Genomic DNA, 25621 nt, shown 5'->3' on the forward strand with positions numbered 1-25621 from the left:
CTAATTTTCACCGTACGTATTGGAGGCAGCGCGAATGGCCGGGTAGAATACAGTTGGAATGCCTGAAAGAGAAGAAAAAAATGAGTGAATATCGAGAAAAACTTCAAATCCGGAAAGCGCATGCCTTTACAATTTTAACGCACGCGTAGAAACGACCAGACGCTTTTCAAACCCGGCGATAAAGATTTATGTTCAACTGGATACGTTTCATAACATAACTGCACTCATGAAACGAAATTTAATAGCTGGCTGTGCGGAAATAAGTTCCACTCAACCGAGGAGGCGCGATATTGTTGGGGAAGGGGGGGGGGGGGGGGTGGAGGTATGTGTTGTCAAACGCGGAGATATTCGAAGACATAATACCTAAAAAATAGTCTCTAGACAGTCTATAGGCTTCCTATCGACTGTATTGCCTTCCTACCGGTATTTTTTTTTCTATTCATAGTCTGTAGATTGTCTAGAGACGAATGTCTAAAAAAATTATGGATATATTTCGACAGATTGTATATACATTGTATACAGGATTTGTATTGCATGTTGACTGTTCTCTAGGGTTTGTGTATACACAGACTATAGACTTTATAGACAGAAGTTTACAGACAGTCTATATACCGTGTAAAGAAATTTTTGTAAGGGTAAATTAAGAATTGTAGACGACCTCAGCTTTGGTGGTCGGCTTGCAGAGGAGATTCTGAAGAAATATCTGCACTTCAGCACGTGCAGTGCGCCGGACGACTGCGGTTGCTGCCGGAGAAGCTGGACTAAACAGCTGAAAGATACCGCCATCCTTTGCCAATTTTTGCTGCATGGACGTAGTATGCATATCTCCATTCTGAGGTCTGCAGCTCTTTAAAACATGGCAAGAGTTGAGTGAAGGGCCTGCTAATATCTAAAAGATCTCGCCAGGTTTTGTTTCTTGCATCTTTATAAATGGTTCTCCTCGACTATGAAGTAGAGCGCCATAAACAAAATGCGATCTCATGCGCTGCCTCCGACGTGAAGTGTTGGACTCATTTTTAGGAAACTGTATACAAGTAACCACAGATAAGAATTACTACAGAAAGCACACTCTTCGCACAGATATAGAAGCTGCACTGTTCAGCCAGGCTAGGGGCACCTGCAGCAAAATCTCCTGGCATTTGCTGGCCAAACCACCGTTCTTTGCCAATGCAGCACCAGTCATCAAGAGGACATTTGAGAACTATAGCTAACGTCTATGCAATGGCGTGGTCAGTGTTCTGTGCACAGGAAGAAGCAAGGTTGTACGATACTATCAGGCATCGTTTTGATTTCACAATTTCTTGGCTCGAATTGTCATAAAACTCACTTCCTAAGGTGACTACTGTAAATGAATATTTCAATATTTATGCTTGTAGCTCTAGGCATATTTTCGAAAAACCTTCATGACCAAGAAATTTAATTCAGTCAATTTCTATGCGTTCGTTTGAGCACTTCAGTTTTGCGCCAGGCAAGTTAAAGGACGGAGTATCCATGCATTTGTAGCAGTTTTATGTGAAACTAATGTCTAACATTCGAATTTTCCTATTTTTTCTGGATCTACTTTTGTGTAAGCACCCACACACAGCTACCGTACTCTGGAGAAGGCCTTATTAAGGATTTCCGCTCTTTGTTTCTCTATTCACTGGTCATCTAAAAAAATTCTGCTTTCGTTAACTCAATTTTTACCCGCTGAAGAAAGTACGTTATCAATGTGCGTGGTCCATTTCGTCCTGAATGTATTCGTTACATCTAAATAATGTCATTTTTCGAATTTCTTCAGTGAGGTTGCCGTACATGTACGAGGATTCCAGTTTAGTCCTTAATAACAATCCACACATTGAGTTTCTTTTGAAATATGATTGTCATTTCTCACTTGCCAACCATTTCAAAAGTAACTTCAGATTTCAGTTCAGCTGAAGCGAGCATTGGTGCAACAGCCGGCAACATCCAAGTCGACATTGCCGGCGTTTAGCATGCTGGAGACGTACTAGCGTAGACACATGTCAGTCCGCAGGCTGGGCGTATGCAATGACCCCACATAGCTCGATCCACACCACTTCGCGTGCATAGGAGGCGTCTGTCGAACCGATACGCCTAGGCTAGTAGTCGTCGCTTAGCTGAAGTACTTTGTTATCGGCATCATCAAGAGCCGTACTGTGCACATAGCAGTAACATGTACTGTTGTCATCTCCTAAAACTCTCCGCTTATCTTTATCTTGCGCTCTTCTCGCTTATCGAGCTCTAGACCAGAACGCCGTCCCTTTGCCTCTTCAGTTTTTTCCTGATTTACGACAGTATAATGAAACCACTGTTTCCTTTTTGCTCACGGTGATGTAAGTGGACGCTGTTGAACTTCCGTCCGGTCGGTCAGCCGCTGCCGCCCAGAAGAAACATCTTGGCCTCCCGAATGAAGCAAGCAGCGAGGCCACCGTGGTGCACTCAGCCACCAGTAATGCCTCTTCCGCTGACGACGGCTTCATCAGAGTTGTAAGCAAGAAGACCAAACGGAGACTGCGCAAAGGTCTGGACTCGTGGTCGTCGAGTACGTCCACGATCACTACAGAGCGAGGATCATCGGCACATACTGTCCTATTTGTGCCAGAGGCTCCCACCGACAATCTCAACCACATCAATAGGCAAGCCACGTCTGCGTTCCTGGAGGCCCGCGTCCCAGGAGCAACTAAAGATGTGAGGGTAAATCGTTTTAGGAATGTCGTCGCCATTGATGTCATGGACCGGATCGCGCTTGAGAGTTTGAGCAACATCAGAACGCTCGGCGGCATCAGCGTTCGTTCACATGACCTTCTATACAGTGGCACTATGGCAGGCGACATTTACGAAGTCGACGTATCCATCCGCAAATCTGATCTGCCCATTTTTATTTAACCAGCTACCGATGGTGTAGCCATACTGCAAGCTCAGCATATTGGGAGGGAAAAGTGCATCAAGTTGACCTTCCAAGGGAACTGCATTCCATCGTACGTGAAGGTTGGACACTTTCGGCATGCAGTTAGGCCTTTCGTCCCGAAGCCTCTCCAGTGCCGGAAATGCATGAAGATAGGACAAGTGAGTAGTGTGTTCAATTTCCACACCATGTGCCCACGGTGTACTCAGCCACACAGCGGCGATTCTTGCCGGGCAACAGTCCTTACGTGTGCCAATTGCCGCGGCCCTCATGACGCTGCCTCAAAAGATTGTCCTCGCCTGAAAAGGGAAAGGGCGATCCTCAAAAAACAAATTACAAGAGACGATTCCACACACAACGAAGCTGCTGCTAAGTTTCAACGATGCCGTCGCCCTCGTCACAGACCTTCTGAAAGTGTAGCGAGCATTGGAAAGAAGCCTAACCTGAGCGAACAAAACGTCAACTCCTCCGCGGTCCCTCCGTACCTCCTGACAGAGACTCCAGCGCCAACGCAGGTGCGTGAAAGCTTGCGCACCCCAGCCTCTGCATCATGTACTCGATAATATGTTATTCTTGAATAAGTCTATTTTGTTCCAACTGAGTCTAGCGGTGTCTGGCTCCCCGTCCCGGGCGGACCCGAGCATTATGTGGGGTCGTCACAAAGCGGCTGCTGAGAGCTTCTGCCTGCAAAATTCGCTCCGGGCTAACTGCTTTCTCATCATCCGCACTCGAGTTCACTACTTTTCATACATAGGCCCCGATGATTCATCGAGTACTGTTGACAATTGCTTAATTAGTGCGGTCAACGTAGACAGAAAAGCTTTTAAAGAACAAACTGTCATCCAATGCGGGTGCCAGCACTTTAGAAAATCATCCGTATTCGCGAGCCGGTAAATGAACTTCTAAAAAGCCTCATAATTTGAAGACTGTTTTTTTTGGGAGACTTTTGAGACCGTTGTCGCGGAAAAGACAATGTGCTGTAAGTTTGTAAAGTGCACAATAAGTTGTACTTTAAAGTCCTGCAGCAACAAAAAAAATCTGCTGGGTTTTGGCAGACAAAGCTGAAACAGAGCTTGTGAGGTTTCAGCAAATTTAGTACAAATGGGTCGCCATCTGGTAACGTTTCGATTGCGCAAATTATCAATTTGAAGCATTTTGTTTGTTGTAAAGCGGCATTCGGTTTAAATCGCTTTCTCGCTTTCATAAACAGCTGCCACGAATTTGGGGATGGCTCTCCTTGGACGAAGGGTCAATACAAAAGGAAGTGCACGCCGGAGTAAAGCTCACATCGGTCGAGTTGCGCGTTGTAGACATAATGCTCCTGGCCAGCGGATGTTTTGCTCGAACTGAACTTGCCGAGTGCACCAAGCGGTTTGTTTCAATTTTGTGCTGAAAAATTAATCTGATATTTTTTTGCTGCCGAAATTTAGAACTACTTTTTAATGTTCAAACTTATTATATTGCCTAATCTGGTTACACGAACTCGTTGGTATAGCGTATCAGCAGAGTGAGCTGAATGAAACGCGTACGTTTTCTTATCAGCTAGCTCACTGCACTGTTTAGCTACGAGAACTGTAATAGCGGGACTCCTCAAAATCCCGGTAGCTCGTTAGGGTATTCTCGACGAGTGAAGCCTCCACTCTTCAGAGTCGCCACCCAACGGCCACCTCATCATTCAACTAGCTTGGGGGCTGGTCAGCCACCCACCGCTAACCTCAACCACCCCTACCCACCCGACTTCAAACCTACAAAAGCGCCCCCAAACACACGATCACCTGCTTCCACAAAATCCGGGCGCCGTGTGCCAGAAGCCTCTATTTCTAGAGCAACCCGGCGAAGTCATCTCCCCACCTCACAACCATAGTTAAAGGACTGCCCAGCCAATCACCTCAACCTACGTTCCCAGCCCACCGCCAGCCAACTGCATCTTTCAGAAGTGCCACCTACCTACGTGGCACCACCTACTTCTACCTTCCAGAAAAATCATCTGATGTGTGCCAAGCCTCGGCTTCAGCGCCGAAGTCGTAGCTTGCAATCTCAAGGCCTCACCTGTGTCGTCATAGCGCCTCTAGAGGCGGAACAATGAGTAGAGCTGGAGCCGGGGCGATTATGAGGAGAGGAACAAAACAAAAGCAAATAGCCCGAGTCGGATCCTTCGCTAATTCCAAGCAAAAGTCCCCATCACTGGCATAAATTTGATGCAGAGTTGGGGCGGAATGTAAAATCCCTTTGTCGGAAAAATGCTGCGCCAGCAAGGACGCGAATGCTCTGGCGTAAAACCGAAATAAGTAAAGGCGAAAGAGTAAAAGCAAAAGTATGAAGCCCTCGGCTGTCGCAGCTCAGTTGAATTAGTTCTTACGATCGAAAGTTAATTTTTTAATTCTTCGGGGAATCATTTCCTCTCCCTTAAACTGCACCATCGATAAGAATTTTTCCAGGGTACCTACAGAGAAACCCGGTAAGTATATGCTAATTACCATGCAGCGATAAGATCTTAACTGCCGCTCTTCATTGGAGAGTTCCGTGTCACAACGATATTAGAGCGAAAGCTCTACTCTTCGCACAACTCCCAAGGTCATGTTTGGTGCGCGTTTGACCTTGAGCCGGCAGAGCGGAGGTGTGGCAAGTGACGTCATACCACGTGACTCCCCGCGGAGAGGCGCCGCGGCTGCGCACGCTCGGAGCGTCGCCGCTGCTGTACCACGTGACTAGCGGTTAGTAAAACAGCTGCTTCGCTGGCGCTGAGATGCTAAGCCTAGCCCTAAATGATGCGTGCGCCGGACCGACTCCGGCGCCAAACCGTGCGTAACCATACTTAACAGAGCATTCGCGCCTATCACTAAGTTTAACGAGAGCGGAACCTCTGCTAGCTTTCTTTAATTATTTTTATTCCATGACTACACTTAGTCTGTGAGGAGGTGAATATCATGGATAAAGTCTAAATTCACCAGCTAAATTTCAAACGTCATGATTCCTTGGAATGTTAATCCAGTATTTCTTAATGATTTAGAACAGAACGAGTTTTTTCTGAAATTCAGCGCAGAAGACCGTATACATGATTATATTCATGACGACAGGGCTTAGGTGGCCTGCAATTTTTATTTTGTTTCGTTTAATTGACGCCGCCATAATTTGGATGTAAATCTATTACAGAATAATACACGTCATCAAATCCTTGTGTTTCAATGAGATAGGCTCTAGTGGTGTTCGTGATGAGTCTTACTGGCGTATTCTACAACAGCAATCCTAGCATGCAATCTTTACAACATCATATTTTTATATAATACTGGGAAACTCAGCTGTTTACCTAAAGAATAAAGATTCTAAATTTTATTCATAATTTTGCACCGAAAACATGCTATGCCCTCTTCAGTCACGAGCCGCAAGAGTGGAGGAACTCCACAAGTTTTTGTTGTTGTTAATAATTTCAATTTTTTCTTTCAAGTTATCTTCACAGTCCTAATCTCTTTTTTACTGTTCACAATTTCGTTTCAATTCTCTCTTCAGGGTATCGGTTACTTTTATTATCATTCTTTCACCTGTCCTGCCGCACTCGGGTAAGTCACCGGGTTGGGTTGGCGTGATGCCCCAAGACGCATCTGTTGCGTGCACCAGGAAGCAAGGGCGCAAAGCCGCAGGGTGCAGCCTGTCGCAATGCCTCGGTCCTTTCCTGCACCTCCGATCACGCATTTGGCAAGACATACACATGCCTGTAGTAAAGCAGTCGAACACTAAGTTAGGGGTGACTCAACCCACATAATTTTAAGGGCCTGGCCTTACTCCAGGCTCGAAGACCGGTATCCACCTTCCGATTTGTAGTAGCTCATTCGGGAGACCGCCATCCACATTCCTGGCTCGGAATGTGTGTCCGTCGGAGGCATTTCCTTTAACCGAGGCGCCACGCGTTACGTACAATGAATTTATCGGGAACTCCAGTGGAATGGAAAGTGTGCATGTGTTCCAGCGTTTTGTGCTGTGATCCGTGCGTGTGTGTCTTCTGACGTTTTTCACTGTACCCGAGGTAGGGCCACTGGCCAGAGAAAGAGAGAGAGAGAGAGAAACAAAGGGAAAGATATGTTCATATAATGTATATAGAATGCAACCATTTCGGAGTGAAACATTTCTTGTTGACGTTTCAACCAGGCGCCTACCGAAGCGTCCACAAGACCCTTACAAAGTAGTCTATAGCCTGTCTATGGACTCCCGATTTTTTGTATGTTTATGGACTTTATTTGTCCACCTATTTCTTGCCAATGCGTGAATTTTGTGCGCCTTAATTAATCCCCCCGCGTTTTATACTTCCTAAATTTAATTAAAAATTGAACTCTAGCTTTCTCTTACCGCATGATTTTAAATTATATTGGCAGTTTTCGTGCTCCTAGCAATAGCAGGTCTTCATGTTGTGGCATTTCATCAAGGTAATTTTATTTCATCCAAGAGCTTTTCAGTGTCCTGCGCTTACACATCAGCTCCAACATTATTTACCTTCTTAAAAACATTGCAACATAACTATCATCCATCTGGTATATGCAGTGGCTGTAGTTTATGGATAAAAGAAACCATTTCTTCTCGAGCGCAAACCCGAAGTGCTAAACTAATTCCTTTACTGGTAGCTTGTCTGTAAGTATCGTGGCATCAAGCCTTATTTCTAAAGGCGATGCATTTTCTATCCCGTCGAGTCTAGTAGCAATAATTATTCGAGGAGCCGAACTCTTCAGCTCTTCAGCTCAGCTCTTCAGCAAATTTCATTAAATTTGCTTGATCTCAAAAGCGCTCAATCACTGGCAGCGCTAAAAAACTGACATTCAGATTATTGCCTCTCCAGGCGCGAATCTTTGCGTTCCGATGCTGAAACATTTATCGGTAACCGAGGCAGCGTTGGCACTGCGCCAGTGCTGCCAAGCTGAAACATCGCTTGTCGTAGTCGACATGAAGCAACATTTCTTTGAGCGAAGCTTTTTAAATTTCCGCACTCGATATACGTATATTTTTTATTGCAGCGACTATGAAAACGTTCCTTATTCACATGCGGAGCATTCACATAGGCCCTTCATATGATATCCGAACTACTAAAAAATCTTGATGTGTACTGTATGTTGTTCGTGTGCTGTCAACGCACTTAGCATGCAGATTTTGTAGCATCTCTCAAAAGAAGTTCATAGCGATAATTGGTCGCCGCGTATATTTTGACCTTTCCAAGTGAACCGGCCTGATATCCCTTATTAGTTGTGAATGCTTCGAATCAGTTTTAAATAAAATAAAGAATAGATATATCTATACATACATATAAGCCATGCACAAATCGCACGCATTCGTCAGAATAAGAATGAGGAGCAATTCATTTGCACACATTGTAACGTGGCAGCGACAACGCCGCGATGTAGTGTAGAAAGGAATTCTGTATCGGGCTCACTAGCGGGGACAAAGAAATGATGAACAGGGAAACGTCAACAGTAATCGGAGCGCTCGGCGGTATACTCGAAGAACAGAATTGCTGGCGCTCATTTTGAAGCTCACGAAGAACTTTCGAGGTTAGACGTGAAACGAAATCGCGACTATTTCGAACAACGTAGAAGCCGGGGCGTGTGACAGAGATCATTCCAGGTAGAGGGGGTCACGTGTATTGTGACATTCCTTGTGTGTGCTACGAGGTTCCGCGTTCGACGGCGCGGCGTAGACGGAGACCCAGATGACAGCGGCATCATCAATTACCGAGCCATGCTCTTCGAGAGTGACGACCAGAACGAAGGGGTTTAAGCCCAACCGGACCCAACCGGACCCGCCGCCGCCGCCGCGGGGAAACGGGCTTTATCCTCCCCAATTGGCGTGGCGGTTCCAGGGGCGGCCCTGTCGAGCACATTCCAGGACAAGGGAACTGTCAGCGGGCCAGAGCGCGCCTTACCTTGAGGAGCGAGTGTCAGTTGATGGATGGAGAATGGAGGCCGGTGACCCGCGGGAACTGTCAGCGGGCTAGAGCGCGCCTTACCACAGCCGACGCTACGCGCTACCTCGAAGACAACCTTCTTTCCCTCGGACTCAACACGTGAGGGGGGCGAGACCATAAGTGCGGTGGTATGCTTGTGCGCCCAAGTGAAAGCCCTAGCCCCCCCTCTTTCCCCTCCGGCGTGGGCGTCCTCACCCTAGGGAGTGTGGAGAAGAGGATATAAAAATCGACAAGCAGTACGGAAGAGGGACGCTCAGGACGACATCGTTCGCCAAGAGGGCCTTCAGCGCCGAAGCCCGACGGCGTGCAGCTTCTGCCAGCAACCGCTCGAGCCCAACTCCGGAGCCACTCCATCGCCCCCATGAAGTCGTCGGCACGTAAGCTCGGACGCCCCAGCCTCTGAATCTTAATCATGTATAATTATTGAATATATCTGTTTGTATAAACTGAGCCATACGGTGTCTCTTTGCCTCTCCGTCCCGTGTGGACCTGCGCATTATGGGGGTCATCACAGTATAGTCATAAATTAATAAAGTATCTTTCAGGCGGCTCTGATCCAATTCCTCTTAGACTGTTAAGATCGCCGCTGAGACAAACAAGAGCCGCCACTAATAGCAGATTTAACCTACCGCCTTGTCATAACACTTACGGTCAAAGGCTATTAGAGTACAATGGTGCCCAGATATAGAATGAGATTCCCGATGACATCAAACTCAAACAAAATTTTTCGGCCTTATTGAAAAACATTTTTCTTGTCTGCCCAGAACTGTGGGACTGAATGCGTTTGTGCTTGGTTTTGTACATTCATAAACCTATTTTTTTTGTTTTTCAGAATACTTATGTGCTTAACATATGTGCAATGCCGCTATTGTAGCATGTCACGTCTTTTTGTGCATGTATTTTGAATGTCTGCCATTCTTTAGTGAATATTATGTATTTGGACCTTTCACTAGCCGAGCTGGCTATGGGTCCAATTAAGTTTTGATGTATTGGTTTTTAAAATAAAATGATGATAATGATGATGATGATGATCATAAACAAACAAATCATTCCCAGCAACATATGCGCTTTTGAAGAAATTATAGTTGTTTGCGTACAAGCGAATCGTTTCGAGCCTCAAAGTTACCGGGGCTGCCGCTATTATGCTTTTTTTTTTATCTCAGAGAGACACGCTATTTTCGGACATGTCCTCTTACGGTTTAGAGGATGCACTAAAGGTATCATAAGCGCCACAGAACCTAAAAAAGTTTTTGAGCCGAGTTAAATATGTGGCTTATAACATTAGGCTATGTAAATCTATCTTTTTTCATTTTACGACACATTAAGAAGAGCAAAATTCCACCGAGGACGCCCTCGCCTTTGGCGTTGGGCTAGTGCATTTTCTACGCGCCTAACTACAAAATAAATTCTACGGTCAGCTGCTACATCTCAACCTGATTATATAGTTATCAAGGCGGGTCTGACCTTGTCAAATATAACGTGCTAGCACAATGATAGGCCTTCAGTGTACCGTCAACTTCATGACGCCATATAGGTGAACATTGTGGTTTGAATATCTAGTCAATAAACTGTTAATAAAAAATGCACTATCGAAAGTCATACCTTACGCATTTCGGCTGAGTAATTGACATAAATGTGCGTAGCAGGTTATGCAAAAATTTTTCGAGGGCAACAGTTGATTGTCATTTTTAATGTTAGCTGCAGTCCCTAAGTTTATAAGTAAATACCACAGTATCACTTGTAACAGCCCTAACCATATTTGAGTGCACATCAACTTTCTTAAGAATTATGAACGGAGGAAAATTGCACAAAATTATGCAAAATTACAAAATTTTTGAGCATACACATCACGAAGGCCGTGTAAGTTAAATTTTCTTTGTGAAATCTTTTTGTGAAGTCACCATACTTACTTCACGAGAACAAGGAAGACGAGCATGAACAGCGTTTTGAGAACACTGAACTTCATATCGCTGAAGCTTCGAATGCTTTCAGAAGACTGCAAGAAATTTGCTTCTAATGCTCGAAATTCGTGGGATTTAGGATGAGGCAATATTATTCTAGGAGAACATAACAATGCTCAGCTTTAATGAGAGGATAAAATTTATGCCGGCGTGAGTGGGAGATCACCGCGGGCATCATTCATCATGACGAGGAGAAATGTGGTTTAATGAGGGAAAATTTTCGTTTCATCTTTCAGATTTGAGCCACAATTGAAAAGGTCATGGCAAAAATCAGTGCACTAAAACTCGTCAATTAAGAACTGCTCAACACGAACGATTGCGAGAAAAACCTTCTTACCTTACGGCAACGTTCCCGCAGCTTTCAAACTTAGTGATCTTGTCCATTTGTTGCCTCGTGTTAAGCAGGTGGCGACTCTTTCGATCATCCAGGCGCGGCCAACAAGGGGCAACTTGGCCGTATGCGTCAGTCTTACGGTTGTTATACTGCAGACCATATGCTGCGTTCAACTCGCGACGATGTTCTATTTTACCGCGCTCCTAGCAGATTCGCTTTATGCCATTCAGTTACCTCGATTCCAGAAAGGGCTATGCCGCTTTTCACGCTCAGGAGCACACCGAACGTAGCCTGCTGACTTAGGCCGCCATGACAGTCCAGCGTCTGACGTGGCGAAGTGTGTGCACAACTCACGCTACCCCCGCTCTGAGCCACGTGGAAAACGAGGCGGCAGTGGGCCAGTCAGATGTGCACGGCATACTCATGTGATCATACTTGGAAACCACCGCCAGCACCAGTTTATTCATTTATTTATTTATTTATTTATTCACGTTAGCCTGAAGGGCCCTTAGGTCGAGGGTAACACATGAGGGGTAAAACGAATACATAATAGGGAATACAAAAGACAGACAGCAATGGGCATAAATTTCACAAAAAAAGTAAAAGTTCAAGCATATCCATAAAAGGAAATAAGAGTAGATATTTCCGAAAGAAAAAGGGATAAGCAGAGAAACGAAAAGAAAAGCCAAAAAATGATGCACGAAAGGTTCAAAAATGAGAATAAAATGAACAGCGACCAAAAACGCCAAGAAATATTAAACATCAATGGCTCCGTACTAGTAGCGGGCATTACAGGCAGGGCAAGATGGTTTAGAAGAAAAAATTATAAAAAATCCTAAATGGCAATGCATTAACAAAAATCTCTTGGAATTTAGATAGACTTGTTTCGGTTCCAATGTGTCAAAGTAAGTTGTTTCAATTTTTGATACTGCGGGGAATGTTCTCGCAAACTCATAAGTACGACAGATGACGCGTGCGTGCGTGTGTGCGTGCTCGGCCATCGATTGCTCACACGCTGGCTTGTGGCGGTGGAATTACTGATGCTGTTGGTCGTGCGTTGCGCTAACATAGCGCTTCCGCATAATTTCTTGCACGACAGCCTCCCGTGTGTATTGGTTCTTTTGCGGTGGCAGAGCGATGCGCTGGCGAAACAATAATATACAGGGCTTCGCTTTCAGATGGAGCCGCCTTACGATAGGGTAGGATAGGATAGGATAGGATAGGATAGGATAGGATAGGATAGGATAGGATAGGATAGGATAGGATAGGATAGGGTAGGGTAGGGTAGGGTAGAATAGGATAGAATAGTATAGAATAGTATAGAATAGGATAGAATAGTATAGAATAACTTTATTGAGCTCTAGCGCAAGTGCTTTTTTGGGGTTCAGATGAGCCCATCTCCGCATGATGAGTCCAGGGCTCCGCTGGATGCTGCCGTCAGCTGAGCTCGCCGTATCAGACCGATCTGGTCATCGCGGCAGTCGCTGGAGAGCATACTTTCCCATTGCTCCGCACTTGGGTTAATTTGTTATAATTCGAACGACGTCGACTTTTTGACATGCCCACGTTATGCGATATAGTGTAGGTTTTTAATGGCACCATGGACGCGTGTTTTCGTAAAGTGTGGGTTGGATTTTACTTGGCGTGTTTAGGTTTGGATATGACCCCGTTTGTAGTTGTCTCCATGTGACAGCCTCTTCTTTGTTTAAGGATTTGTGCGGTGGTGGGTACCGCATCCTGCTGCCTTTGTAGTTGTTTAGTATGGCCGAGTATTCCTGAGGTATTGGCAGGGACACCTCAAGGTCATTGACTTTGGATGCTCGGTAGTGTTGGGTCTCAGGTAGCAGCATCCCACCGCTGCCACCAGTTGTTGGGATTCAGGTAGCGTGACTGGGCCGGAGAAGAGACGAGGACGATCGGATGAAGAAAACTTGGAAAACTTTATACGAGGACTATTTACAGTATGTACAAGTACGGGCAACTGAGAGTGTTTCTCAGTAAAGAGAGCTTCATAGGAGTCGGGAGTCTCTGATACCTCTCAAGAAGGGGGGGGCTCTCTTGGCATCAAACCAGCAGCTCCTTAAATACTCTTCGTATTCCCCAGATCCCTAGCAGGGGAATACAGTTCGAAGAATGATGTCCAATCACACGATGGCACTGATGGTACAACCCACGGCAGGGCGGTCCTGATGCTTCTTCGCAGCTCGGTCGAGGGAAAGGGAACAGGACCCGGTCACGTTGTCGTCCCCGCGGCTTCCAGGTGGCCGCGCACGTGCGTCCGGAGGGCAGCTGCATGACACAGGAATGCGGGCTGTCTCCCCGCAGGTGTCGAAAGATCCTGCACTGGGGACCGGAACGCGGAGGCTCTGTCGCAGGTGCGGCACTCGGGCAATTGTTCAAATCCAGCGTGACTAAAGGGGACCACCACAGGGCGAGGACCGGAACGAATACGCCTATGGTCGTCGCTGGCATTCCTGTTGAGCACTATCGTTGCTATGGAGACGCTATCGTCGCTGCTTCCGGCATTCCTGTTCGAATACGTGGGGACGCTATTGTTGTCGTTCCTTCTGGCAGTCCTGCAGTCACGTCTCTTCGCTGAATTCCACAGCAAGAAGTAAGCGCGATCACAACAGTAGTTAGTATATCCTCGAGCTATCCTGTCCGCCTCTTGGTTTCCTGCCACCCCCGTGTGCCCCGGTACCCAGATGATCTTATGTTTGATCGGTTCTGCATCTATCTGTTGTGTCTTGCAGTCTACAGAGCGGAGTATGTGGAGCTCTCTGTAATAATAATAATATTGTTTTTTGGGGAAAGGAAATGGTGCAGTATCTGTCATATATCGGCGGACACCTGAACCGCGCCGTTAGGGAAGGAATAAAAGAAGGAGTGAAATAAGAAAGGAAGAAAGAGGTGCCGTAGTGGAGGGCTCCGGAATAATTTCGACCACCTGGGGATCTTTAACGTGCACTGACATCGCACAGCCCACGGGCGCCTTAACGTTTTCCCTCCATAAAAATGCAGCCGCCGCGGTCGGGCTCCCCGGCGGCAGCGTTTTTGCGGAGGCAAAACGCTATGGCGCCCGTGTGCTGTGCGATGTCAGTGCACGTTAAAGATTCTCAGGTGTTCGAAATTATTCCGGAGCCCTCCACTACGGTACCTCTTTCTGTGACCGACTCTGCTGCAAAGATAGTTGCGGCAGGCTGCTTGTGATTCAGTAAGAATTGTCAGTGACGGCCCAATTCAATAGCCCTCCGCTGCCACTAGCGCGACGGCCGCCTCTTCAGCCTCGGCTACCGTGCAGTCTTGCAATGAGGCGCTGGCAATGTCCTGCAATTCCGAGTTGACTACAGTTGCCACTGCGTTGTTGGTGTCTTGTCAATTGGTCATGGCATATGTGGCAGCGTCCACGTACACTGTTGTATCCTGGGAATCGTGTGTTTTCTGTAAGCGGTCAGCCCTTGCCTCTCTGCCGTCTTTGTGGAGGATGGGGTCTATATTTCTTGGTATAGATGCCACCCTGAGCGTGCTGCGGTACTCAACGGGGCTCGTTTCGGTTCTCAGTATTTCCCTAATTTGCTCGGTGTAGCCCAATTTCCTTAAGAGAACTCTGCCGGTGTGGGTCTGCTGCAGTCTGCGCGTTTTGGCGACGTCCTGCGCTTCCCGTAGTTCTTCGAACGTCTTGTGCAGTCCCAAGGCTAAGAGCTTTTCAGTTGAGGTGTTACGGGGTAGTGGGGTAAGCTTCACGCCTAGAGCCCAAGTTTTGCCTTGAACCTGTAAGCCTTCTTTGTGTCAGCCCTCGCGTTCTTTGTCCTGGTGCCGTAGCACTGAAATTGAGAATTGGTTTTTGAGGAAAAGAAATGACACAGTAACTGTCTCCCACATCTCGGTGGAAACCGGAAGCGCGCCGTAAGGGAAGGGATAAAAGAGGGAGTGAAAGAAGAAGAAAAGAAAGAAGTGCCGTAGTGGAGGGCTCCGGAATAATATCGACCACCTGGGGATCTTTAACGTGCACTGACATCGCATAGCACACGGGCGCCTTTGCGTTTCGCCTCCATCGAAACGCGGCCGCCGCGGTCGGGTTCAAATCCGGGTACTCGGGTTCAGTTGACGAGCGCCCTAACCACTGAGCCACCGCGGCAAGTCTGTATCACTGGTCGAAAAATTATTAAGGAATACCAATTCGCAGGTGAAATAAGCGGGTTCCATTCCGGCTGCGGCGGTCGCATTTTTGGAGGAGGCGAAACGCTAGAGACCCGTGTACTTTGCGTTGTGACTGCACGTTTAAAAACCATAGGTGTTATAAATTATCCGGAACCCTCCTATGTTGCGTCCCTCATAGCTTGAGTCGCTTTGGGACGTTAGCCTTACATATTGTTAACTTACATCGCTGTTTGCTTCCATATTCACCTTAGTGAAGTGATCCTGCAAGGATATATGTCACAAAAAATTCGTGCACACCACCTTGCTTGAGCAGAATGCGGCAGAAGTCACTTGTCCGCGTTGTGTTTGATACCTGGAAATTAACTGTAAAATCTGAATTGTAACTGCACAAAGTTCTGAACCACCGAAAGGCTATCAAGTGCTTCTTGGTACAGCCAGGCCAGAAGAAGGCGAATGAATACCTACGTTTGTAGATGCATTTCAGTGCACGCGATTGAAGGCGACGCGTTTCACCACAGGTCGTGCCTTTCGGTGAATCCCATACTTTTATCGAGCTGTTTTCAATTTTTCGTACGTGGTAGAATGACATTTGTGCAATAAGCGATTACTGAATTACCAGCTGCACCATACTTTGTTACCCTTATACTGACTGATTGTAGAGCGGTATAATACGTCTTTAGATGCATCTGGCAATCAGTGCCCAATAACACTGCTCCTCCCGTGGCTTCTGCAACTGATGTACCATTTTATCTCTCTTACGCCGCAGGGTTCTTTTAACACTGACACCCAGCCACGCTAGTTGTTGCAACCTTCCAAACACTGATAATGGTTGTGGGGTTTATTTAGACAGATAACTACGTTCTCCCCGCTTAGTCGCGGCTGACACAGTTCGAAGCCACCCGGAACCCGCCCCGTGGCCGGGCACGCTACCGAGCGCGCGCCGACCACGGCGGGCCTTGCTCTGAGGGAACAACGGAACGACACACTGACTGACAGAAACAAGGCATTTATTGCTACAACAACAATGACGCCAGCTAGCAACAAGACACTGTATGGAATCGAGGTCGTCCGACTCAGCAGCAAGGTTACGAGCGAATGTTCGCCCACGCTAGGGGCAGGGCAGACACCGTAGCCGGACGGAACGAGATGCGGGACCATGGCTCCCCGCCACTACTTCGCCCCTCTGGCGAAGAGCGGAGCCGCGTTCGACACGTCCGCTCGCGCCGACGATCCCAGCCGAAGAGGCCGCGCTCTCCCGCGTGCGCAGCAATCACGCCATTCATGGCGCCGCCTCCCCCTTGTTAGTTAAGGTAACTAACCAGGAAAAGTCACCTGGCGCCCTCCTACTAGAGGCGATGCCGTAGGATGGTGCACCACGGGAAAGCAAACCACAAGGTGAAGCTGCGTGGCAGACTCCTCACATGATCAATGCAGGCTGACCAGCCGGTTAACTGAGAAATCTACAGTAAACTCCTTGCATCAAATTTCCACTCTCTCTTAAGAGGGCACTGATGCGTCAGTGTCCACATTTAAGTGTAATACTTTACAATGGCCGTGAAAAGAAATGTGAACTGAACGGACCCAAGTAGCACACGATGTAGGGCCATATTGAGTCTCACTTACTCAAGTAGGACTGGGCGACGCCTCTACTACCTACGTTAGGCCCCGATGGCAAATAAGTAGGCAAGCCCTAATCGGGCATGACCCTGGACCTATGGGACACATACGGGGACCAATATAATTTCTTTTGGGGCGCAGGAGAGCAAGTGTAGTTGATATGGAGGGTGATATGAGGCCATACGGGCATATGTGCCCATGTGCCCATAGGAGCCCTGGTTAGGTTAACAGAAATTGAATAACCTATTCGGTCAATTGTCTAATTATGCTGGAAATCTACATTACCTGGATATTCATATGTAAACAATAATGTACCCTGCAGCCATCGTTCGTGTACCAGGATGTGGTTCATCCTATGGTTTGTTGTGTATTTGCGTGCCTCTGAAAGCTATGTCGGAAGTGTATTCCTGACGACACTTCTCCACTGACCTCCTGTGAAGCTAAACGACGCATTATGACAGGCACAGATGAGCCAGATAGCTGTGCGTTGCAAGAGTTACGTACGTTCTGAGGGCACTGCATGAAAGCTAGCACTGAGAAATTATGACATTCTAAGATACTTCTACCACAACCGATGCTCAATAAAGATGCAAGGCATCGGTGACACATGCCGATAGCCCGCAAAAATATTTGGCACATTTGCAAGGCAAGCAGCTACCGCTACGACTGCAGTGTTTTGGCATGTGAAAAACTTCCATGTGCGAAAAATGTACATTTGTTGTAGACATGAGAAAATAATGCTTTTTTCTACACTGTTCCACGTCGCTCCGTATATGGCATGCTGAACTAAGAATATGTAGGCGGCTGGTTCGAAACCAAGCTCTGGCGCTATTTTTTTCTTTTATTGCATTCTACTTATTTTACAGGTGTAGCTATGAGTTTTCACGTAAACTGGAATCATATGACCATGGCTCCCACATTTTCAAAAAATGCTCAGCCCATATGAACCGTATTTCTCATATGACCCATATGTCCCATACGGACTATATGGCCCATGTGTCCCATGTCCAATAATTCCATATGCATATGGGGTTTTTTCAATAGAGTAGTTCCAAAAATCTCATTGCATATACGTCAACACATAAATAGATACCATTGTCAGGGCCACCGCTGTGGTTCAGTGGTTATAGCTCTAGGTGCCCCAAAAGACTCCGGTTCGATCCCGGCCACGGAATTTCGATGGAGGCGAAATTCTAGAGGCCCGTGTACCATGCAATGTCAGGGCGCGTTAAAGAACCCCAAGTGGTCGAAATTTCCAGAGCCCTTCTCTACGGCGTTCCTCGCAGCCTGAGACACTGTGGGATGTTAAACCCCAGAAAACAAACCAAAGCACTGTCACGCAAGACCTTTACAGTTCATGCTAATATATGCGACACCAAAAAAGTTCAGTTAACATACATTTGCACGATCGGCTCCCACCGTGTAGTGTGTCTTCTGCGGACAAAACACAATGACTGCTTCGTCAAGAGCAGTGACTAAACCTCATAGCTGATAACCCACGGCGCTGGAATAAGCAACGGCACTGAGAAAGGGTATGGAGGTATGTGTGCCCCCTGTATCCGTGCCGGTCGCTCCACCCTTCGGCGCTTAGAATGTGACGAGCAGAAAGCCAAGCCCCACGGCAAAGCTGTCGCTGTACCTGCATCCCTAACACATGAAGGAACGCGTCGCCAAAGAGACATGCGCCGCCAAGCAGCCCAGAGCGCCAGAGATAGCGCGCCTGACGAAGCTCTGGAAACAAGCAAAAAGCGCTCGGTGGTTATAAAGACAGCACGGGTGAAAATTCAAAGCGTATAGAGGCAGAAAGAGGACTTTCCTCCTGTAAGAGCCTAGTCGTTCTTCATGCCTCCACCAAGAGTGAAGAAGTTCCTCGAATTTTTCGGTCGGTACAGGAGCGGCTCGCGCTTTTCTCTCCCAGTCTCGAGAATAACGAAAGTAATAATAATAATAATAATAAAGGAAATGGCGCAGTATCTGTCTCGTATATCGTTGGACACCTGAACCGCGCCGTAAGGGTAGGGATAAAGGAGGGAGTGAAAGAAGAAAGAAAGAAAGAGGTGCCGTAGTGGAGGGCTCCGGAATAATTTCGACCACCTGGAGATCTTTAAAGTGCACTCACATCGCACAGCACACGGGCGCCTTAGCGTTTTGCCTCCATAAAAACGCAGCCGCCGCGGTCGGGTTCGGACCCGTGAAATCCGGATCAGTAGCCGAGCGCCCTAACCACTGAGCCACCGCGGCGGGTATAGTAACGAAAGCGGCAAGGTTGAAATTTCGGTGGCCTCGCATCGACATGGACACTCATCGTGCTACCGCACAATGTCAAAAACTGTGTCCAGGCTTTGCCGATGCCCCGTTCAGGTAATCCAGTAAGCTGGCCCGCTAGCGATAAAGAGTATAGTCACGACAGAACATATACTTTGCCATATCAAGTATGCACAAAAGGATTTTATGTTCTGCATAGTCACAGCAATTGAATTCAGGTTATATCGGCTGCTCGCGTCGCGGTAAGAAGCTCAGCAGAGGCTTCGCGTATATTTTGTCCAGCCAGTTTGGTCTGCTTAGCGCCTTGGTTAATGATAACGGCACGCTATTCACAGCTTCAGAACTTGCTGCAGTCATTCGCAAAACGCCGTCGCGTATTTTTGAACGCCATTCTATCCCCACAAAAGCAGCAGACTCGCAAAGCGTGCGATCACAGCAATGAAGGATAGCTGAAAAAAAAAAATGCCTGGCGTGATATCGCAGCTGCCTTCGCTAGAACCCTGTGCCGCTAAACAAATGCCCCGCTAGAGACCGGGTTAAACCTTATCATATAGCGTACTTTCGCCATCCCTATTTTGTATATTTTCTTTCGTTAGAGCAGTGTAAAATTATGCTCCACACGTGAAGAAATTTATTATTCTGTGGGTTGGGTTATGAATGTTCCCTATATAATTTTTTTTTCACCGGGTCATGACGTACTCAGGACAGTACGTAAAATCCCCCCCCCTCTCTCCATTTCCGGTTAAAACACGGCTAGAGAAGAAGGGTACTTTTGTATCCGCGGTTAACTGTCGCCTTTGTGATGCTCTTGAAATGATTGAGCATTGTTTCATTAATTGCAAAAATGCAATACTCTTCTGGGACAACACGAACGGACATTGAAAAAGAGACGATTTGACGCCGCATCCTGTATGGTATCTCAATGCACTGCCTTAGATATGTTATTTTAATTGGATTACACAGCCAGCCGAAAACACGCATGATATACGACATTATGAATCTGTTGTTTCTGCTGAAGGCCATTTCAGCATAATTATTGTACACGGAATAAATTTGTATGCCCAGACCGAGTTTGAACCGTTGTGGCGCTCACTCTGAGTCCTGTGCTATTCGTTGTATTTTTCTAGTTCTTTGTAACTTAGATTTGTCGTTTTATGATGTATTAGCTATGTGCAACAAATTGGCTCTTTTCTCGTGCTTCGTTGCTAGGGCGTGTTCATTTTCCGCTGTTTTCTTAATGCTTGTAGATAGCTGCTGTATGTAAAGAATCGTGTCATTGTAATATATACCACATTGAAAAAGAAAATTGCCTACAAAGCAGGTTCTGATGTTACCATGTGATCTTTTAGTGCTCATGGAACTGTTTAGTCTGTGGAAGAGCCGCATGTTAGATCGCCACGCAGAGCCGCCAAGTTCATCGAAGTCTCTGTTCAGAGAGCAGTGTGCTATGTATGGCGCGAGGGGTATATGCTGCGCAGGATCGACCCCTGGCTCCCTTCCCTCGACGCATGCGTGGGTCTCCCGGAATTTTGATGGGCAAGCGAAGCGACAGCAGGATGATGGTGTGATTGTGTGAGACAGTTTCCGGGATGCAACCTGGTTAAGTCGGACTTGAAGCCTGTCAGGGCTGGTGTACGTCTATGCAACGAAGGAAAAAAAAAGTGGATAGCGCGTCGAGCAGGCAGTCAGAAGGTGCTGGGTTCGAAAAGCGTGAGTTTTTTTCTTTTTAACTTTTTAGTTTTTATTCTTTGTCAATAATTTTACGATTTTATATACTTTTTTTAATTCTCACCTCTTTTTTTTTACTCCGGCCTCCAGTGCCTCGTCCCGGCATTTATCACAGTATGCCGCGTGCATGTCTACAGCACCATATTGGGCCCATAATCTGGTGTGGCGCTGGGATGCTGGACCCCATGGGGACTGCGTTTTGCAGTAAAGAAGTGCGGCTCATACACGAGTTTATACGCTATTGGTGCTTACGCATTCTTCAGTGTATGCTCTGTGATGCTAAACAAAACATCAGTACAAGGACAGCGCCCACAACTAGAACGACCTAATAGAGGCAGTACAAGAACCTATCACCACCAACAGGTCTAGTTTTACAAAATTATTCATAGAAATGTTTATAGATGCAAATTCAATCTTCTAAAACGTCCTATAAAACGATTCCCATATTAGAGCATCTTTTGCGCACGAATATTAGGACCATATTTTAACATATTTGAGCACATATTTGAGCACGTTTTGTGCACGAAGGCAATTTCATTAGAAAAGGAAGAATGAATCGTTTTCCAAAATCTATAGCTAGGCCGTTACGTAGCATAGAGGGAAAAGTGTTATTCTAAAAATTATGCTTAGTTCACCGTAATGACTAATAGTACTCGCAGGTTGCGTAGACCACTTATCCCATCGAGTGTTGGTGTTACATTGTTTGGCAGAACGGAAGTGTATTTTTTTCTTACTGTTCAAACTTCTCGATATTGAGGTGATGTGTGGTGAGTGCCCACGCTCTGTTACTGTAGTGGTAGAGGTGTAGTCCTCAATCATCCTTCATCTGTTTTTTTTTTTCAAAATGCAAGCTAATCTCCGCGGGGCGTTTGTGATGGTTAGCAGCGATTTATTTCTCGCTTGGAGAACCCAATTCATTTCGTGATCCCCTAAAGCCCTCAAAATCGAAGTTATTGCGGCTAGGACTATATTCAGTGCTTTCAGTGCGGACAGATAACGCTGATACGTGAGCCACGCACTCATTCACGGCAGATTGTACTTCGCTCAGCCCTGACTTTATGGAAGCGAGTGACACGTATTCACATTTCATCTTACCCAGCAGAGTCCTGAGGTCCTTGAAAAATTTTACTGTGGTCAGAATGTTTTGCGTGAACTGATTTTAGCTCTCAGCTGCCCAACTTTCAGCCTTTACAACACCGGCAGTAAAGCCCGACAGTAAAGGAAATCTGGTTTCAAGGGGACATGGGGCTGGTCTCGACATCTCGTGCAAGGGAGCAGCCATTGCGCCAGCATGGCTAACACGCATCTGTTCTTCGCACCACAGGCGTTCCTGTCCCTGGCGACGTGTTGCCTGCTTGCTTCGCAGCCAGTCACACTTCATGAAGCTGGCTGTCTACCCGATGCCGATGCGACCGATCGCATTTGCCACGCATGCGCCTACATCGCGGAACAATCTCCTGTCATCGTACCAGATATCAGGCTCTTCGCTACCACAGCGACACCGCAGCAGCCCGAGCACTTTAAGGCCCTGCAGCCCGTCACCATCTTCAGTGGGCAAGGGAGCAGCCATTGCGCCAGCATGGCTAACACGCATCTGTTCTTCGCACCACAGGTGTGTAACCGGCACTCTCTTTTCGTTAAGAAAAACGATAACAGATTCCTTATTTCGCTCCCTTGCCCAAGGGTGATTTGTGCTGTTGCCTGCGATTGCTTTGACTCTGCATATCTGTTGCTAAGCTGCGGCGACGTCGAGTCCAACCCTGGTCCCAACACACGTACCGCCTCTGCCTCTACTGATCCGGAACGCGATTCTCAGCAAATGAATGAGATAATGAAGTTACTTAAAGGCATTGACAAAAAAACGTCTGAACTCACGACTGGCCAAACTAAACTGAGTGCAGACGTTAACACAATCAAATCAAGCCAGGCAGTCCTCGAAACTAAGTTGCTTGATGTGTTCAACCGTTTGGAACTGATCGAAAGCAGATGCAAAACTCTGGAAACCCTAGAACTCGACGTCGCCGCAACTCAAGATACTGTCGAACAGCTGACTTCGCGACAGTATGAATTACAGGCTCGTATAGATGACCTTGAAGACCGTTCACGACGGAACAATTTAATCTTACGCGGTATACCCGACGCACGTGAAACCTGGGAACAGACTGAAAAAAAAATTATCACTGCATTTTCAACTTCTTTAGGCACTGATTTTGATCAACCGGTCATTGAGCGCGCCCACAGGATAGGTACGTTCTCACATCAAAAATGTCGGCCTGTAGTTATCCGGTTCGGCTCATTTAAAGACCGTGGCAGAATACTAGCATGTCGAGCTAAACTTAAAACTGACAACATTTCTGTATCAGAGGATTTTTCGCCAGCAACCCGTAACGCGCGCCAGCAACTTGCTAATTTCGCTAAAAGCCTGCCTCAGTCTCCAAAGTTCCAGCTTCGTTACAACAAACTCTACGTTAACAATAAGTGCTACATGTACGACAGCGTGACAAACAACATCGAACTGATAAAGGAATTTCCCTCCGAAGTACTCGAAGAGGACACACCGCGGTCGCCTTCATCAAATGCCCAAAACACCGAAAACGCCCCGTAGCATCACGAGAGGGGACGTGGGCAGTCGTCGCCTTCACCACGCACATCTGTTCTTCTCGCTAACGTAAGAAGTATCGTAAACAAACGTGATGCATTTCATTCCGTAGCTGACACGTGTAACGCAGATATTATTGCACTTACTGAAACATGGCTTCATTCTAACATTCGTAACACCGAAATTTTCCAGGACTCATCCCGATACACTTTTTATCGCTGCGACCGCACGTCACGTCAGGGTGGTGGCGTATTACTTGCCATTTGTAAAACACTCCGGTCTTACGCTATTAACATCACAACAGATCTCGAGATTGTCTGGGCATGCGTGGAACTTGGACACTCTAAAATTGTTTTCGGGGTATGCTACCGTCCTCCCAGTCACTCTGCTAACTTCCTCGATGATCTGCACGATGCCATAAATGCTGTTTGCACACGACACACCCTGGCGCCTGTTTTCTTACTTGGCGACTTCAATCTTCCTAACATATTTTGGTCTTTTGATACCCCAGTTCAGAACCCTTCTTCTAACTTAAGCACCGATTTCTTAAACCTTTGTTCCACTTTTTCCTTTTCCCAACTAGTCTCTCAACCGACAAGAATTACTAATACCACTGCAAACACGCTGGACTTAATACTGACTACCCATCCCGATATGGCCTCAGAAATCACTTACTTACCTGGTCTCAGCGACCATCTATCGCTCTCATTTGACGTTTGCATCGTTACTCCCCCAGCTGAGAAGATTTCTAAACACATCCGCGACTATACAAAAGCTGATTTTCAGGCCATTAACAGGGAACTCGCCGAATTTATCGATTATTATTGCAATGGGTTTGATGACCGCTCTGTCGATACTAACTGGAATCTATTCGTTACCAAGGTTAAAGAATTAACAGATACATACATACCATTACGGACAATCTGTTCCCACTCGAGAGCCCCGTGGTACAACTCCTATCTTAAACGACTGTCCAATCGAAAAAAACGTTTCTACCGAGTTGCGCAAAGGTCTGGTAGTAACGCAAAATGGGAGGCGTACCGCGAAGCTAACGCCGTTTACGTAACTGCACTTAAAAGCACAAAAAATAATTTTCTTCACAATACACTTCCTAGCATTCTTTCCACTGATCCTAAAAAGTTCTGGCGCATTGTCAACCCCAGCCACTGCGATACCATTAACTTATTAGACGAGAATGGCCTTGCCATCCCAGATGCAGAATGCCCAGCGGTACTGAACTCCACATTCTGTAAAAACTTTGTTCATTGTACTAACACCATTTTTCCACAAGCGCAGACCTACAACTACATAACTATGGATCCCATTTGCATCGAAGCTTGCGGTATTGAGAAGATTATTGACTCCCTTAAACCATGCTCCAGTCCAGGTACTGACTCAATCAACGCGAAATTTCTTAAGGGTTCTCAAACTTACTGTTCATTGCTGCTTTGCAAGATATTTCAACAGTCCCTCGACACCGGTGCTCTGCCTGCTGACTGGACGGTCGGGAAGGTGGTCCCAATCCATAAATCAGGTGACAAGAATTCACCCCTTAACTACCGTCCCATATCTTTGACAAGTATTCCATGTAAAGTATTGGAGCACATATTATACACAGGTATCGCGAACTTCTTGGAGTCAAATTCATTTTTTACAGACATGCAGCACGGTTTTCGTAAGCGACTGTCTTGCGAAACTCAGTTAGCATCATTTACGCATAAACTTAATCTCATCCTTGATCGCCGCTCAACAGCTGACTGCGTCTTCCTCGACTTCGCAAAAGCCTTCGAAAAGGTATGCCACAAATTACTACTTTTTAAGCTAAGCAAACTAAACCTTGATCCTAGGCTTTTTTTCTGGCTCGAATATTTCCTTTGCAACCGCACTCAGTTCGTAACTGCTAACAATGCCACCTCTCCATCAACCCCCGTCCATTCTGGAGTGCCACAGGGATCCGTCTTAGGCCCTCTTTTATTCTTATTTACATTAATGACCTACCTTCTTGCGTAACCTCTAACATACACTTATTCGCTGATGACTGCGTAATTTTTCGCGAAATTAACGACACTAACGACGTATGCGCTCTACAGAATGATCTATCTGCTAT

At 46.6% G+C, this 25621-nt stretch overlaps 1 protein-coding gene across 1 annotated transcript; it reads right to left on the reverse strand.

The window, feature by feature from the left end:
• LOC144108340 (uncharacterized) lies at positions 1–22485 on the reverse strand. The gene is made up of 5 exons (XM_077641599.1): positions 22357–22485; positions 14406–14471; positions 13786–13881; positions 12784–12940; positions 1–62 (listed from the first exon to the last, which is right to left on the reverse strand). The coding sequence occupies exons 1-5, from the start codon at positions 22483–22485 to the stop codon at positions 1–3; spliced, it is 510 nt and encodes a 169-aa protein (XP_077497725.1).
• Positions 22486–25621: the final 3136 nt, after the last annotated feature.

This window comes from Amblyomma americanum, chromosome 10 (genome assembly GCF_052857255.1).
Source record: "Amblyomma americanum isolate KBUSLIRL-KWMA chromosome 10, ASM5285725v1, whole genome shotgun sequence".
Lineage (NCBI taxonomy): Eukaryota > Metazoa > Arthropoda > Arachnida > Ixodida > Ixodidae > Amblyomma > Amblyomma americanum.